Here is an 18,207-nt window from a genome sequence, read left to right as displayed (position 1 = left end):
ACCCCGCCCATCTGACTGAGTTTCCCCAGCTACTCTGGGCAGCTTCCAATCAAGTGTTAAAAACTTTAATATTTAATGCTGTATTGTTTTTAACACTTGATTGGAAGCTGCCCAGAGTAGCTGGGGAAACTCAGTCAGATGGGCTATCTTTTGAAGATAGGATAGCTGCTTATTTCCTTCACATCTGAAGGGAGGGTGTTCCACAGGGTGGGCGCCACTATCGAGAAGGCCCTCTGTCTGGTTCCCTGTAACCTCACTTCTCGCAATGAGGGAACCGCCAGAAGGCCCTTGGCGCTGGATCTCAGTGTCCGGGCTGAATGATGGGGGTGGAGACGCTCCAGGTATACAGAACCGAGGCCGTTTAGGGCTTTAAAGGTCAACACCAACACTTTGAATTGTGGTTGGAAACGTACTGGGAGCTAATGCAGATCTCTCAGGACCGGTGTTATGTGGTCCCGGCGGCCACTCCCAGTCACCAGTCTAGCTGCTGCATTCTGGATTAATTGCAGTTTTGGGTCACCTTCAAAGGTAGCCCCACGTAGAGTGCATTGCAGTAGTCCAAGCAGGAGATAACTAAAGCATGCACCACTGGCGAGACAGTACGCGGGCAGGTAGGGTCTTAACCTGCGTACTAGGTGGAGCTGGTAGACAGCGGCCCTGGACACAGAATTATCCTACGCCTCCATGGACAGCTGTGAGTCCAAAATGACTCCCAGGCTGTGCACCTGGTCCTTCAGGGGCATGGTTACCCCATTCAGGACCAGGTAATCCCCCACACCCGCCCGCCCCCTGTCCCCCCAAAACAGTACTTCTGTCTTGTCAGGATTCAACCTCAATCTGTTAGCTGCCATCCATCCTTAAACAGAAGTAGGGTAAGATTTCTTGGAGATGTCATCTTGAGACCCTGTTAAATAAATAGCAGAGTGTGTTTTGCTGTTTAGTCTTACCTTCCAAACATTATAGTCCCTGGTCCTATGACAAAATCCTTGTCTAATGGTGCACACTCTTCTCCCTTCTTTCAGGAACACACGTTTTTACCTGTGCTGAGACGAAAAGGGTTGCATAGGCTTGCCATGGGCTCCTCACTTACAAAACATCTAAAGCTTTCCATAACTGTGTCCCCTTTTGCAAGCATCAACTCCCAACTTTTTCAGATGTCTCTACAAGAAGGCAAAGAAGACTTTTGGCTGAGCCGCCACTCTGAATCTGGTGACTACTCGGTACAAGTCCCTAATACAACCTCTTGCACTTGACCAATTACCTCTAGAGGTTCCTAGCCTGGAAGGAACCAGTAGGTATAAGGCTTTCTCGGCTTGCTCAACATACATTAGCAGGCATTAATAAGCCAAAGCACATGTTATGTCGGAGATGCGTGATTGGATCCCCCCAGTTGGTAGTACGTGAGACTCTTAATTGCAAAGTTGTGGGTCTGAGCTCGACAATGGACAAAAGATTCCTGCATTGCAGGGTTCTGGACTAGATGACCCTCATGGTACCTTCCTATTCTATGACTCTATACCAGGGTTGAGGAGCTGTTTCCAGCCTGTGGATTGGATGTCTAGGTCCCTCACCCTGCCCCCTGCTGGCCATTCTGACAAGTAGATGGGACTGCCCACTTGTCATTCAGCTGGCATCACAGTGATGTCAGGTGCCGTGCTTTATTTTGCCTGGGCAGTTTGAAATCACACTCAATGGACCAAGACACAGGAGTCTGCAGGAGCTGACAATAAGTTGAGTGTTTGCACTTGCAAAGCCCTGTGCCTTTGCAAGCACTGCCAATTAGCATTTTTCTTCTTCTGATAGCAGCTACCACAACCCCGTTTGGATGGAGCCCTGACATGGTAGGAAGGGGGTCTTACCCTCCTTCCTTGTACCGAAGCCTTGCTGCAAATCACCCTCCCTGAGCTGCAGAGGCGAAAATATGCAATACAGTCATAGAAAGGAAGCTATATGGAGGGGGAACTTTTATCTTCATGCCGTAAGCTCAATCTAAACTGGGTGTGTGAGTGTTGGGTCGCTTACAGCGACTTTTAGGAAAGTAAAATCATGGCAGGATACCTAATCATTGATTTCCCACATCATGTCTAGTAAGGCCCTTGTAATCAATAATCAAGCTGTACCTAAATAATGGTTCTTGGGCCTATAACCAATTTCGGGAAATTATAGCTATACTGTACCTTCAGTGGTGTCTGCAAAAGAAATATATTTCAGGCCATGTTTTATTAAGCAATGTAATATAGCAGGCTATCATTTTTTTAAAAAAAATAAAAATAAATTTATTGCCTAATAAAATTGTCTCAGTGCCCATGATACACATAAATACAGAGTGATGCCTTTGTTTTGAAAATGCACATTAGCTATAAAATATTCTATGCTATGCTCATATGATTCTGCTCAGAATTTGAGGCAAGGAGTACTGCCATTCGGAGAGCATAACCTTGAAACCAAGTGCTCACAAATGGTCCCTGCACTCCCCTTTATCTGGCGCTGCCAACTATTAGTTTAGGCAGGGAACATCCAATATGGTAGCTTCTAGATATTGCTGGATTGTAACTGCTATCATGCCTGACCATTGGCTATGCTGTCTGAGGCTGATGGGAGTTGGAGCCCATAACCTTCTGGGGGCCCCCACATTGGTTACCTGCACATGAGGTGAACCAGGAAGTCAGCCTAGCCCTTTATGCTTCTGCTGTTCTCTTCTGATGGCTGTTTCCTATTGCAGGTGCCGCTGCTCACCAGATGGAAAGGGCAGTTTTCTGCTCAGCTAAATGTAACCAGCCGGGCTGCAGTGCTCTGGTACATGGACCAAGTGAGCCTCTTGAGGCAGCGACTGGGAGCAGAGTATTTGGTTTTTGAAAGTGGCGAAGGCAATTGGTTTATGGAGCAAGCAATCCCACCTCCCACAGAACTTGGAGGGGATAAGTACATTCACATTTTAGCCTCAATGGCAGCTGCATTGGGAAACTCGTCAATAATTAGCGCTGGCACGAGGTTTGTCTCAGGATAACTCTCCTAACTGTCTGTTTCTGAGGGCATCCTATCAGTATGCACCATCTCCTGCCCCTTCTTTTTATTTCGTTAAAAAAATATTTTAGGGGAAATCTCACATCCCCCTTTCACCCCTTTCTGTGTCCTTGTCATTTGCTGCTGGTGCTGCTGTAATCTGAAGGAGAGTCGTGGGTGACATTAGTGTGAGCTAATGAACAGAGGCATGGATGTGCGTTCAGCATGGGCTATTCCTTTCCAGAAAAGTGGCTTCAGCTTGCATGAACTGGGTTGCCATATGTCCTCCTTTTCCAGAGCATGTCCTCTTTTTCATGGGTGTGTAAAATGAGAGTCGCTGTGGTCTATTAAGAATAACTATGAGCAGGTATGGAAAGAGATAAAAAAGGACTTGGAGAGGTGGGGGAAGCTGAGATTGTCATTCTGGGGTAGGATAGCTTTAATGAAGATGAACGTTCTCCCGAGAATGTTATTTCTGTTCCAGAACTTACCGATAATTAAGGGCACTAAGATATTCAAAGAGTGGCAAAGAGGAATCTCAAAATATGTCTGGCAGGGCAAAAAACCAAGGATTAAGTTTAAATTGTTAACAGAAGCTAAAGAAAGAGGGGGATTCGCCCTGCCAGATCTGAAGTTATACTATGAGGCAGCGTGCCTCTGCTGGGTGAAAACATGGATAAAATTGGAAAATAAGGAACTATTAGTCCTGGAGGGGTTCGACAATAGAGCAGGATGGCACGCGTACTTATGGCAGGGGAAGAGGAAGCACAAGGGTTTCGCAACACATATTTTTAAAGGCCCTCTATTGGAAGTTTGGGAGAGGAATAGATTTTTATTAGAACCTAAAGTACCACACTGGCTATCCCCTTTGGAAGTTATGAGCGTGAAAAAAGTAAACATGAGAGGTGATTGGATAACTTATGAACAATTGTTAACAAAAGTAGGGGGGACATGGAAATTGAAACCATATGACCAGGTTAAAGGAAAAGTCTATGATTGGTTACACTATTTCCAAATAAACGAAATGTTTAGACAAGACGTTAAAGAGAGAGGATACGCGGATAAAGAATCTAAATTCCAGACTGAAATAATAAACAATGATTACAAAATTCTTTCTAAAACGTATAATATGCTATTAGAGTATAACCTGATAGATGAGGAAGTGAAGTCTGTGATGATTCATTGGGCAAGGGACATCGGCCATAATATATATTATGAAGAATGGGAGAAACTCTGGGAAAAAAACCTTAAATTTACAGCTTGCACAACGTTAAAAGAGAACCTCATGAAGATGTTTTACCGTTGGTATATAACACCTGCAAAATTAGCAAAAATATATAAAACTTGTAATAAATGCTGGAAATGCAGGGAAAAAGAGGGATCCTTCTTCCATATGTGGTGGGACTGCAGAAAGGTCAAAGGCTTTTGGGAAAGTGTATATAATGAAATGAAAAGTATATTAAGATATAACTTTGGGAAAAAGCCGGAGGCTTTTCTGTTAGGCCTAGCAGGAAGTGATATAAAGAACAATGACAGTAAATTCTTCCAATATGCAACAACGGCTGCAAGGGTCTTATTGGCTCAAAATTGGAAACAACAGAACATACCGACGCTTGAGGAATGGAGAGCAAAACTACTAGAATACGCGGAGATGGACAGATTGACGGGGAAAATTAGATATTTAAAAGACCAAAGGTTCATTGAGGACTGGGGGAAATTTGTGGAATATCTGGAAAATATAAGTGAAGGTCAGATAACGCTAGTTGGGTTTAAAAAAGCTCTGTGAAAAGGTTGGAATATTGTCTAAAGAGAAAAAGAAGGAAAGAGAAAATAATGTCAATATAAGCTAGGATTTGTGTGAATTTGTTAAATTAGGGTATGGATGATTTCAGGGGAAGCTGAAGGAAGTCTTATAGAAAGAAATCTGTGACAACAAGGTGTAAACTGTTTTATTTTCTTGTTTGTTATGATTTAAAAACAATAAAAATTATGCGAGAAAAAAAAAAAAAGAGAGTCGCTGTGGTCTAAGCCACTGAGCCTCTTGGGCTTGTCGATCAGAAGGCCAGCGGTTCAAATCCGCGCAACAGGGTGAGCTCCCGTTGCTCTGTCCCAGCTCCTGCCAACCTAGCAGTTCAAAAGCACACCAGTGCAAGTAGAGAATTAGGTACTGCTGTGGCGTGAAGGTAAATGGTATTTACCTTCCTCTTGCACCAGAACCGGTTTAGTCATGCTGGCCACGTGACCCAAAAAGCTGTCTGTGGACAAACACCGGCTCCCTTGGCCTGAAAGCAAGATGAGCGCTTCAACCCCATAGTCGCCTTTGACTGGACTTAACTGTCCAGGGGTCCTTTACCTTTTTTTTTACCCATAGTTAAAAGTAGAAGTTGACAGATGTGTCCTCTTTTTTGCTCTTCAAAATATGGCAACTCTAGCATGAAGCCAAGCCACCAGCTGCTATGTGACAATGTGTCCTTAGAACTGTCTATGACTTTGATGCAATGCTGCACCTGTGCCTTAAGTTGGCCTCCCTCAACCTGGTGCTCTCCAGGTGTTGTTGAACAACAGCTCCCAGCGGCTCCAACCATCATGGCTAAGTCAGGGGTTATGGGAGTTGTGATTCAACAACATCTAGAGGGCCTCAAGTCTGGGGAAGGCTGAATGATTACTGTGCCTTTCAGTATTTCCAGTTTGACTCCTGGTCTGTTTCTGCTGCTTCTAGAGCCAGCCACCTGCCGCTCTTTCTCCAAATGAACCCCCGTCAGTCCGACTGGAGCTACGCTGGCTTGAAAGGGATTATTCCATCGGTGCTTCATTACAGTCTTCTTGGTTATAACTTTTTTATTCCGGATGCAATAGGTAACGTTAAGGTCAACTTCTCCTACTTCTTCTTAGAATCCGTTTTATAGAAGGGCTGAAGATGCCCCTGAGAGAAAAGGCCAGATCTCATGGGCAGAGCCCATATGCTGTGTGTTAAGAGGCCCCAGATTCAATCCCTGGCATTTTTGGGAAGGGCTGCAAAAGACCCATGTCTGAAACACTGGAGAGAAGTTGCTGGTCAATGCAGAGTCTTGATCAGCTGCCATCCAGATGTCAGGCTGCAACTCCCATCAGCCCCAAACAGGAAGGCCAGTGGTCGGGCTTGATGAGAGTTGGAGTCTAACAACATCTGGATTAATAATAATAATAATTTTTATTTATACCCTGCCCTCCCCAGCCAAGGCCGGGCTCAGGGCAGCTAACAAGCAATAATAAAAACAAGTTGAATGAATACAACTTAAAAACAAGATTAAAATACAAGATTAAAATATTGGTACGTAGGTACGAGGGTCCTAGGCCGTGAAGGGCTTTAAAGGTCAAAACCAGCACCTTAAATCTGACCCTGTACTCCACTGGGAGCCAGTGCAGCTGGAAAAGCACTGGGTGAATATGCTCCCATGGCAGAGACCCCATGAGGAGCCTCACTGCAGCATTTTGCACCTGCTGGAGTTTCTGGGACAGCTTCAAAGGCAGCCCCGCGTAGAGCGAATTACAGTAGTCTGGAGGTGACCGTCGCATGTATCACTGTGGCCAGGTCGGGGCAGGAAAGGTAAGGGACCAACTGCTTGATGCGGCCAACCTTCTAGAGGAGGTTTTGGGATAGCATGGGACAGAAGTCCTGTTGCACAAGTGGAAGTAATTGAACTCCCACATTTTTTAGTTGAATATCATCCTTCTGGTATTGCATCTAACTGCATTCCTATGGGAGCCAGCACTTTCTGAAGTGCTGTGTGATGCCTTAAAAATCCTATCCGTACACACACATACCCATAACAATATCTATGTCTCTTAGAAGAGAAGGTAAAATTTTGTGGCAAGAGATATAAAAATATTAATAGTTTTTTTTAACAATAGACTTGAACCAATGGAACCCTGTAGTAAATCCTTCTTTTCGTGCTGAAAAGAGGGAGCTCATGCACTCCTTGTTCTCACAGTGAGCTGTCACTTTTGATAAAATGTGAGGCTGTTTCAGAACGAAATATTCTGTTTTGGAAAGCAATTCCCTTTTCTGAAGGAATTGGGCTCCTTAAGCCTGAGGCAATATTTTTAATAAGAATCCTCTCTTGACCCTCACCCTTTCGCCCGCTAGCCAGCACCTAGTATGGTATTTCACCAGGAAATCTGCTTGCTCCCCTTTGCAGCATGCTTTCCTTATTTCAGTTTTCTGCTCTGGTGGAAGAAACCTATGTTATGATCTCCAACCCCCTTCAGGATTTATGAAGCTAGATGAAGCGGTGTCATGTCGCATTACATGGCAAAGTATTTTGGATGTGTTAAAACGCTACATAACCCTGCGTGGGATGACAGGACACAATATTTCCTATTGCAAGTGATATTGGTAGCATCTGTGGAATTGCTTTATCTTTCTGGATATGCATGGATTTTAAGATGATCTCTGCAACCTGCTAATATGGATGGGTTTATGTTTCAAGGTTATAGTTCATTCTTCCCATTTGGCAAACCAGCTGCATGGGTGTACTCTTCAGCATCTACCTTCTGTGGGTGGGGATGGGGCAGAACTGTTTTGGCACAAGGCTTCCCAAGACTTTTCAGTCTAGAAGTGTCCCTTCACTACATTTCTACCTAGAAGGTGTTTCTTTCATGTTGGATTAAGAAGCCATGTCTCTGCAGATCATAAAAAGATTTAAATTTATGTATGTGGGGGCCTGACACTTTTCTACTTTGATAAAGAAACTATGCAGCTGGACAACAAATTAACTTCCTTGCATGGAATTTTAAGTCAGGGTATCCAATGTGGTGTTCCCAATATGCTTTTGGCTCCAGCCCCCATCAGCCTCAGCCAGCATGGCCAATGGTCAGGGAAGGAGGAAGTTGTAGTCCAACAACATCTGGAGGGCATTATAATTATAATTATTTATTAAAATTGTATACCACCCTTCATCTGTAGATCTCAGGGTGGTTCACAACATAAAACGCAATATAAAAACACAAAATACATGATAAAAACAAGAACAAGAAACACAAACCAATGAACCCCACCCCTCCTCCTCCCACAAACCCATTTAAAAGGGAAATAAGATGTTAATCAGCCAAAGGCCTGGCTGGGTACTCCTGCATAGTTAATGTGTTTCAAGATGCCCCTGTGGTCCTTAGTTATAATGTCATAGACATGGGGTTTTTCCCTGTTTTTTTGTGGTAGGTTGGAACGGCCCCTAAGAGCCCCCCAAACCCAATCACTTGCACTGATGTGAATTTAGCAGTTACCAGGAATAAATGAGATACACAGGAGTAGGGAACATTTTCTTTTCAGGGTCTTTAGTACAATATTATGTATTTTACCTGCTGTGTCCATGGTTTGCCTTCCAGGCTGCTGACTGTTGATGTTATAATATGCCAGCAGTCAAGCTGTTAAACCAACGAATGCAAAGCACGCGCCAGAAAGAGAGATGAAAGATGTTCTTTCTTTTAACAGATTATCTGTATTGCCCACTATTTATACTATGTACTGTTCCTTTCCAGCTGGAAACTGCCCCCCATTTGTTTCACATCTCAGCTTGAATCCTTCATAATGCACTCCAAGCCAATTACATTGTTTTGTGTTAGGAGTCAGATGGTCAGAAATGTTGTTACTCTGTGAAATCTCAATATACTCAGTGTCCCCGTCCCCGTCCCCCCGCCACCCCACTTTCCCACTGCTTTTGAAATTCTTCCTACAACTTGTGTTTCCAGAATGCCAGCAATGCCAAAATGTGAGTTGGATCAGGCCATTCTTCAGTTCCATTTGCTTTGAGCCGTCAAGACTGTTTAAGCATCTGGCATGTGTCTTTTTGAACAATGCTGGCTTCTCTAGCCTCTTCTTTCTCCCTTTGGATCTTATTGGCTCCTGTACCAGCAAATAGGAGACAGAAGCCACTTCCAAGCTGTCACTCTTTTGTGGGGAATGGCCATAGCTCAATGGTAGGCCATCTGCTTTGTATGGAGGAAGACCAGGTAGAAATGGGAATGTTCCTTTCCAAGACCCCAGACTGCTGCTGCCGGACAATGAAGACAACATTGAGCTGGACTGACCAACATATAATGACCCCCTAGCTGTAAACCAGCAAATTTAGATTGTGCAATTAAAGTGGTTGTGGTGCTCTTGTGCAGCAAACCTGCTTCCAACCCCCCTGGAATTTTCGTGATAAGAAAAGTGATTGTGGCATGTAACTTGCACACAAATAAAGCAGCATGAAGTCTCAATAAATAACAGTGTGGTAAAACATTCATGCAGATTTTGTGCACCTGTATCAGGATGAAAGCTCAATTAACTGGCTGTTTGGAAGAGCCCTGGGATGAAGCTATTGTATTTTAATATTTTGTACTATTGTATTTTAATATTTTGTTGGATATAAATAGTAATCATCATCATCATCATCATCATCATCATCATCATCATCATCATCTCAGCAATGGCCGCAATAGCACAACTGAAGTCTATTGCAATGGCCCTCCCCTTAAAGCTATCCAGGGAAGTTTCACTACAGGCAGAGTTGGCATTCTGCAGTGGATGCAGCAGACGCCACTGCCAGAAGACCCAGTGCAGTTCAGTGCAGTGCAGTGCAGGAGAAGCTGAGATACATGAGGCCTGGTGGTGACCGGGCAGTGTTTCAATAGCACCTTGATTATGCAAGAGCACACAGAGGCCTTGTTACAAATCTCAGGGTTTATCATTAATATAACCTGGTCATTCCTAAATTACTGGATCAAAGATTAAAGTTGAATTCTAAATATTTATAACAGTTTTCCTATTGCCCAACCATTTTTATTTGTTTGTGCTGTGCAGGAGGAAGTCTTGCAAATGAATTTCTGATCGATGAAGAGCTATATATTAGATGGCTGCAGATTGTGACTTTCCTTCCTGTGATGTCTTTCCGTACTCCACCGTGGGTCTGTTGTGATGTCTGGGTAGGTATATCAACTACCACTGGTATGCTAATGATAATATTCTGCTCTCTTGGTTCCCGAATTCTCTCCCTAAGTTCTTACTAATATTTTTTATCTCCACAATGTCTCATTTTGGTTGATTCACCACCACCAAAGTTTAAGGTGGATTAAACAGTATACTCTGTATGTCTTCTCTGAAATCATCACTTCCATCTTCCTTGACACATCATCAGTACTCTCATCCAGGACTGGCCCAAGGCATTTTGCTGCCTGAGGTGAAGGACAAGATGGTCCATTTCACATACAGAAGCTAACTGGACCAGCAGTTGAATCTTAATCTAACACTGGTGGTAGGACAGGGTGCTCTGTCACATCTGAGATAGCAAGTTACCTTATGGGGGCCAGGACATGCCATGTAGCATATATAGCTCTGTCCTCTAATATAGGGGCGTAAGAGGAGCAGCAAGGTGGCTGTAATTGCTGCCTCTCCACCCAACATCTGCTACCTAGGGAAGTTGCTTCACTTTGCCCAAAGATAGGGCTGGCTGTGAGCTTCAGTTTTGCACATGGGGTGTGGGTGTGTGTTATGGAGAAAGAGAGGGGAGAGAAATTTGCTTCTGTGTTGTTCGTTAGCAAAAGATTCTGATGCCAGATCTTGTAATATTTTTCTTCTTAACACTGCCAACATTTGCTATTTCTGATTTCATAGAAACTCTGGTTCAAGTTCTTGTACTTTCTTGCCTCAGCTATCACCAGGGCTTTCTTATACCTCATCTTAAATTCTTATTTCAGCCCTAAACTCTGCTGCATACCTTGCTCATGGCATTCTACCATTCACAGTTGTCTTTTTTTGCTTCTCTTAATCAGTTCAAATTACCCCCTCCTCCTAGTTGCTTCATGCTGTGTGCCCCATCTCTCCTTTCTAATTCCCCTTTCACATTCTTTCTCCCACTATTAATTCTGCTTATACTAATCTTCTTATCTTAGTCCTTTAGCTATGCTCTCTTAGTCCTTTAGCTATGTTCTAGAGCTCAGCTGAAACTTCAAAGAAGGCAGTTTTCTGAAAAAAGAAGGCCACCTTATAGAATTTGCTCTAAATATTCTATACCAATTTGTTTGCGGTTGCTGCCATTCTCCTCCTCTCAACACAATGCTGGCTACAGGAGTAGTGGTAGTAAAGACTAGCATGATAAGAGACTGAAGAGATGATTTTCATCCAAGCTCAAGGATGAGAGATTTAGTTAGGCTGGGATTACAATACCACTAAATTAATATTTTCTTGGCTATTCTGGGTTGGATTCACCTAGGCATCCCTGTCAGGAGAAGACCTGTGCAAGGACTTTTGCTTATACAACACAGCTCCCTCCCTCCCTTCCCTGTACACACTCTGAAATTGGCTCATTCTGGAGAACCTCCATTACAGCACACAGTGTGGGGGAGGGTGGAATCCCAGTTGTGGAAGCTGCAATGCTTGTGCAGATGGAATGATTAAAAGAGTGTGACATTGAATTCCACCCTCTGTATCTACTCCCTTTGGGAGAACATAAATCAAACTAAAATACCTGCTTCTCTATTGTCTTTTCCGCAGCGTATTAAAATAATATGCTGAACTTCCTTTCTTTCAGGTCCTGAATCTCACCAGGCACTATGTTCAGACACATCAGAGTTTTGTGGTGCCTCTTGTTGAAAAATACAGCAAGGAGTGGCTCTCTGTAGGATACCCTATTTTTCGACCTGTATGGTGGCTCAGCCCCACTGAGTCCATTACCTTTACAATCGATGATGAATTTCTCATAGGAGATGAGGTAAGGAATAAATTTTACTCCAGCATGTTTTGGATCAGGAAGGGCATCTCAGGGACTGAATATTTTCTATAAGGCATTTGGATTTATATTAGAGTACTGAACATTTCAGCTCTCTACAGGTTTTGAAAATTTGAAAATTTGAAAATTTGAAAAGTTACGAAGGTAAAATAGAATACTTGATGATAGAAAACCCTCATAAATTAAAATTGGCAGAAAACATTTATTAAAGCTAGAATTCTGAAAACATGGAAGAATTAACTTTGCTGAGGAGGAATCAGCATGACTTCTGTAAATGGAATTCTTGCCTCACTAAACTTTTGGAACGAGACACATTTAGACTGTCCAGTCAAAATGTAAAATCATACAATGATAGTGATGGAAGGGACCTTGAACATCACCTGCCCAACTTCTTGCTCTGTGTAGGAAAACAGAGACATATGTGATGCAGTGGACATTATATATTTGTGTGTGTGTGTGTTTGCCTCTATATCATCTTCCTCCCAAATGACTCCCACAAAATGTTACCAGAAGGTTCCAACATTAAAGCATTAAAAACAGAAAAGAGACTAAGAATAAAAGTGTATTACCAACAATGGATGAAAATCACCCATGAGGTATTCCAATGATCTGTGTTGGGATTCATGCTGTTTAACTTAATCATGAAGGACTCAGAGTCAGAGGTGAACGAAAGTGTAGAAGATGACACAAAACTACTCAGGATGGTGAAAACCCAAGCAGTGTGTGAAAGCTTTCTTCTAACTGAGCAAATAGTTAGATTCTATGATTCTATAAGAGCTGTTTGACAGTGGAATTTGCTGCCAAGGAGTGTGGTGGAGTCTCCTTCTTTGGAGGTCTTTAAGCAGAGGCTTGACAACCATATGTCAGGAGTGCTCTGATGGTGTTTCCTGCTTGGCAGGGGGTTGGACTCGATGGCCCTTGTGGTCTCTTCCAACTCTATGATTCTATAAAATAGGCAGTAGAATGGGCGATGTGATTCAGTGTAAGGAGGTCCAAAGTGATGCTTGCTGGGACATGAAAATCCTAATATATGAAGTCTAACTTGGCTGTGACTATTCAGGAAGGGGATCTTGGAGTCAGAATGGAAAGTTCACGGAGAACAGAAGCTCACATAGTGGCAGTGTGTGGGGAAACATAAAACCCATGTTAGCTTTATGTTTGATCCCCTAAAAAAAAATAATCCCTATCACAATGCTGTTACATAAATTGGTGGAATGCCTGTATTTCGCTCCAAATGAATACTACGGAACAGGAGAAAGATGCAGAGCAGGCTAGTAAATATTCAAGAGGTTGGAGTACCCACCGCATGAGGAGAGTCTAAAAATTTTGCATGTGGATATTTTTAAGTTTACAAAAAGTCAAGGAGGACATGATTGAGATGTACTTATTGTATTGAAAGAGGTGGGGGGAGGGGAGAGCCAACCAAGAGCCAAATTTTGATTTAAGGTTTATTTGGCCCATTAACTTCTTATGCTTGGAAAAATAGAATGGATCTAAATGGTTTCTACATGTCCAGACATCTGGCAATTTTAGCACCAGTACATTAAGTGGGGTGAGGAGTGGCTAACTTCTTCATGTTCAGGGTCTGATGTATTTTCCAGACAATGAGCGGGATGCTGATGGTATAAAACATATGCTAATGCAATTTTTTTTCGTTGCAAAATGTTACTTCTTTGTCAAGTCTGCCTGGCAAGCCAGATAAAACTGCTTCAGGGTCTAGATCTGGCCTGGCAGCAGCCCATTATCCATCATGAGGGCAGAGCTGCAAACTGGATTCCTCACAGGAATGCGACTGTGATGGACATCAGAAATGGAGGAGAGAGATGAATATATGATCAGTTGAGCAGCTCCGAAGGTTATAGCATGATTTCCTTATAAAGGTGCAGGTATCTGACTTGTTTAAGGTAGCATCCTCAGAATCTTCTCATAACCTAAAACACAGGGCCTCCACCAATGGTCCCTGACTAAGTATTCCAGAATGTCCTCCCAGTACTCCCTAGCTATAACTTGCTATGGAAAACAACACTTTCTCCCTGACTTTGGCCTGTCAGATATCCACTCCCATCCCCGGCACACACAATAGTCTGTTTTGCATGGTGCAGTAAGCCCAAACTATGGCTTACAAGGACTGCAAAAAATGTGCATGCTCCTGGAGAATGTCTGATGGGTCAAACTTTGGCTTAGCTCAATGCAGCAGGAAAAAGGGCCAGGGAAGAGCAACTGATTCTCAATTTAACAACTAGCTACCTAATTCTCACTTCCAGAAATGATGTGTGAATTGAAATTGGCACTACTCCAAATTTTGCAATGCACTTTTCCAATCAATGTGTAACATAATTAAAAATAAATGCATATATTGGGGGAGGTGTGCATAAAAATGTGTATATTCTAAAAAATAACACAGCAATGCATTAAATCAGGGGAAACGACGTGCAAAAATGTGTGTATTAAATGAAATTGCAGACAAAAATGTGTTTATTAGGAAAAATTCACACTAAAAAGTTAATGAATCTTCATGTGGGTTAAAAAAAAGAAATTTGAAAATTAGATGTAGAAAGTGGAGAACTGAATTTAAGATTTGAAAAAAATGAGCAACAGAGAGAAACCAAAATGCGACAGATTCATGCATCCTTCTGTGTAGTTTGACTCTCCCTGTCATATGAACCAGGCCACTGTGACCTCCTTACTAGGTCAACCATTAGGTCAGAGAAGTAAATAGCACTTTTAAAACTTTCCCTTTCAAGGCCGCCTCTTTCCAGCCACTATCTCACATTTATCATTCCTCGCTGGTTTCCCACCATTGCCTTCCCTTTGGCAGAGGGTTCACTGGAGTGACTGTGATTTATGTAACATTTTCCACAGCCTCACAAAAGCCCAGCAACATCAGTATTTCAACCGGCAGGTTTACAATGCTTTTAGCAAAGCAAGCAAATGCCTACAGTACCAGAGTGAAATATGGGGCTTTCCATTCAGTGACATTCTAGATCTCACTTTCACTTCTCTCATTTCTTCTCACGCTTCTTTCCATCTCCACCCCCTCCCCCTTCTATGGCTCCTACTACTGTCATCCTGGAAAATCCATCACCCATCTGTTGGTTTACTTTAGAGTCTTCTACAATAGACTGGGAAAGCCTGTTGGACGTAGCTTTTTCTGTGTGGCTAGTTATGCAGGAGGTGATGTTTTATGGGGCATTCTTAGTTGATCAACTTGATTTATTATAGCATGACTGGCTGCATCGCCAGTGAAGCTTCTGGTTGTTGTTGTTGTTGTTGTTTTTTGCTAGCATGGAAAAAAACAACTTTCACAAAACTGAGGAAATGAGGATACTATAAGATGTGTTCTGCTGATACAATAATCACAGATTACAGTGGCAGGCTTTAGAATCTACTTGATAAAAGTTCTACATTGGTGACTGCCCATAGATTATACCCAAAGGTTCACCTGATAATTCATATGACACTTTTCAATAAAAACATGCTGAATCACACATTATTCCTGAATCACTGAATCATGGTCTGCCCTGCCCCCCCCCATAAATAAATGAGGTGGTATAGTATAGGGATTCAATACTACAGTCTTTTCTTCAATGGACTGAAACCCTTTGGAGATCAATAGCAGTTAGAGGTCCATTCTGTGAAGACCACTTTCCATATCAACTCTGTTGTTTGGGTAACAATCTAAGCACATGTCTCCATTGATTCTGTTGAAGCATGATTAGTTTCTCCTTGGCTGCTTGTGAAAAGGAACTCTGGATTACATTGATGGAAGTTTAGGAATGATGGGTCGCAAACAGACCCTGGCCCAAAGAACCACTGAAACTGGCTGGGGTCACACCATTATAAGCATTGTAAGCTCAGTAAGCTAATTCTTCATGTTGCTCTCTTGGTGACGGTGGCATATGGGTGTAGCCAGGAATTTTTTTTGGGGGGGGGGCAACCAAAGTTGTTGAGCTTCCCCATTGAAGCCTGAAGTCTGTAGCTATCCAGGTGAGCCACAAGAGGTGGTTGAGAGGGGTATATGTTAGAATAGGAAGGAGACATCCTTTCAAATATTATTGTTTGGGTATGCATTGGAAGCACCACATGGATAGCAAAGCCATTGGACTGTAGCAATCATCTTGACTTTGCATTGGTCATAATGAAACCCTATAACCTGCCCTGTATCCTAGAAATGTAGGACAGTGACCATAGCTCAGAAGGTCTGCGGTTCCATCCCTGGCATCATGTCCTCTGCCTCAGACCCTCAAAAGTCACTGCCAGTCAGAAGAGCAGACAACACTGGGCTAGATGGGCAAGCGGTCTGACTTGGTGTAAGTTCCTATATGCGACTGGAGGAAAAGAATGCAAATAAAGAACTATAAAATGCTGGCCCCCTTTTTGTCCACTATAAAATTTAAATAACTATCTCCTCCATATGTGTGTCTTTACATGTTGGAGAAGAATCTTCCACCACTCTAGGAATACCCAGCTCCTTTTGTCTATGATGCCATTGACTTGGGCAAAAGGAGACATAGGTGGTGGTACTAGCTGTCCACACCTAGAGGCATCTTGAAACAAGGAAGACTGTTTATGAGATTGATTTCTATGAGATGTTCATGCCAATGATGCCTCCAAGTATTTCAGATCTTGTTTGTCTAGATTAATAAGACAATTGGGTGCTCCGTTAATGTTATAATCAATTAGCATTAACAAGCAACTGGAAATAAATTAAAGAGCAGTTAGCATTCTAATTCCCTTTGCTGTTAGCATTTCAAATACAGCCAATATCTAATTAAATCTTTTGAAGCACTTTCCTATTTGCTGAACTTATGATTAATGTAAAGACTTAAATATTTCTCCCAGATCAAGGCAACGACACATTGATCTTTAGTGTCTTTAGTTCTAAGGCTGGTGCATGGTAGGATCTAAAGTGTTGCCTTTAATCATATTAAGAAGACTCTCACTGAGGGCTCATTAAGCGCTCAAAGGGCAATGGAGTTTTGTGTGCATTTGAGGCCTTCTAAAATTTACAGTGACTGTTTTAAGAAGAGCAGTAGTTGCCTCATCGCAATCTTTTTGATCAATATTTCTGCTTTGATGCTTTAAATTGCCTCGATTACTACTGTATTAGAGAATGTGCAGGGTTAGGACAGTCTTTTCTCCTGTACTGTCCAAAGTAAAATGTGAACCTCATCCCAGTGTGATCCTTGACCTTCCGCCCTTTAAAATGTAAGATGTAAGATGATTGAAAATCCCTGCATTTACAAGGGAGAAAGGTCCAAGACAAAAATGGGGGTAGGACTGACATCATGTGGATACTCCTACAAGCCCCAAATACAGTGGCCACTTCTGCAAATGGCAACTCATGTGAGCAGCCGAATGGTGTGAAAAATGTAGGCCACCTAATATCTTCTGGAAGTGAAAAATCACAAGTGAGTGGAACGATGAGTGTGTCTGGGTGTGCTTAGTCTTCTTAGACAATGTTATTTACAGAACTTGGAACGTTTTTAGTAGGTATGATACACAATTCTCTCTGGTGGGCCTGCATGTTTCTCATTGTATTCTGATTCACATAACTGAAAACGGCTTTTGCCTGATTGTGACAAGTTCCATACACCTTGGAGCAGACTATGTAGACGTAGACATGCAAGTAATCAGAACACTTGCTCTCACAGACAAATGGACTTTGGGCTGACAGCAAGGGTGTAGGAACAGCTAGTTACCAATTAAACCTTGTGGCAGATGGTTGCTCAGCCACCATTGTGTGGAACACACAATGACCTTGCTACAAGTCCAAGGGCTATTTTCAGTCATCGGATCTTCCTTGTCAAACTTGTTAGGATATTTCCGTTCCACCTTAAAAAGGGAGCAGGTTGTTGTGTCACAGCCTGCGTATTTCCTGTTCACAGGATGTTTCTGTTTTGTATATAGCTGTTGTTTTTCTTTCTCTGTGCCTGGACACGCAGACAGGCAGTCATGTTTTTCCTTTGTTCTGACCAACACTGAATAAAATTGTAAATAATGCTCACTCAGGAGTGCATCTTTCGCTGTATGAACTCTGCTGAAAGAGCGTGCACAAGCCCTGGAATGTGGCAAGCTATTTCTGAGGCTCGTGTCGCTAATTGACTGATACTGTATTTACCAGAGGTCGATGGATCGTCCGGAATCGACGTGGAGGCATGATGGCCTTTGTCTCCCTGGCAGTGATCTTCCTAGGCAAGGCACTCTTTGGTGCCGGTTGGGAACATCTGAAGATGACTTCGGTTTCACTATCAGGTGTTCTGCTTTGAGTCTAGCTGATCCAGCCAGGTGAACAAAGAAGCAAAGCTGCAATGAGGCAGAATGGCAGTGCCTTCTTAAATGGTACGGTACTACCCTGGTTCTCAAACTTAACTGGTTCTGGAAGTCTGTTCCAAAACCAAAGCGTTCCAAAACCAAGGCACACTTTCCCATAGAAAGTAATTAATCCGTTCCAGACTTT

At 42.7% G+C, this 18,207-nt stretch overlaps 1 protein-coding gene across 5 annotated transcripts in view; it reads left to right on the top strand.

Moving 5' to 3' along the window:
• LOC309331486 (SITS-binding protein-like) overlaps positions 1–18,207 on the top strand; it is a 37,483-nt gene that overhangs the window by 16,304 nt on the left and 2,972 nt on the right. For all 5 annotated transcript variants that reach the window (XM_081843700.1, XM_081843698.1, XM_081843699.1 and 2 more), the window contains 5 exons: positions 1,023–1,220; positions 2,723–2,991; positions 5,723–5,859; positions 9,824–9,945; positions 11,550–11,729. In XM_081843700.1, coding sequence (XP_081699826.1) covers positions 1,023–1,220; positions 2,723–2,991; positions 5,723–5,859; positions 9,824–9,945; positions 11,550–11,729 — 906 coding nt within the window. The remainder of the gene's footprint in view (positions 1–1,022; positions 1,221–2,722; positions 2,992–5,722; positions 5,860–9,823; positions 9,946–11,549; positions 11,730–18,207) is intronic.

Source organism: Podarcis erhardii (genome assembly GCF_964252035.2).
Source record: "Podarcis erhardii genome assembly, chromosome: 1".
Taxonomy (NCBI): domain Eukaryota; kingdom Metazoa; phylum Chordata; class Lepidosauria; order Squamata; family Lacertidae; genus Podarcis; species Podarcis erhardii.
This window is presented reverse-complemented; position numbering and strand designations above follow the sequence as displayed.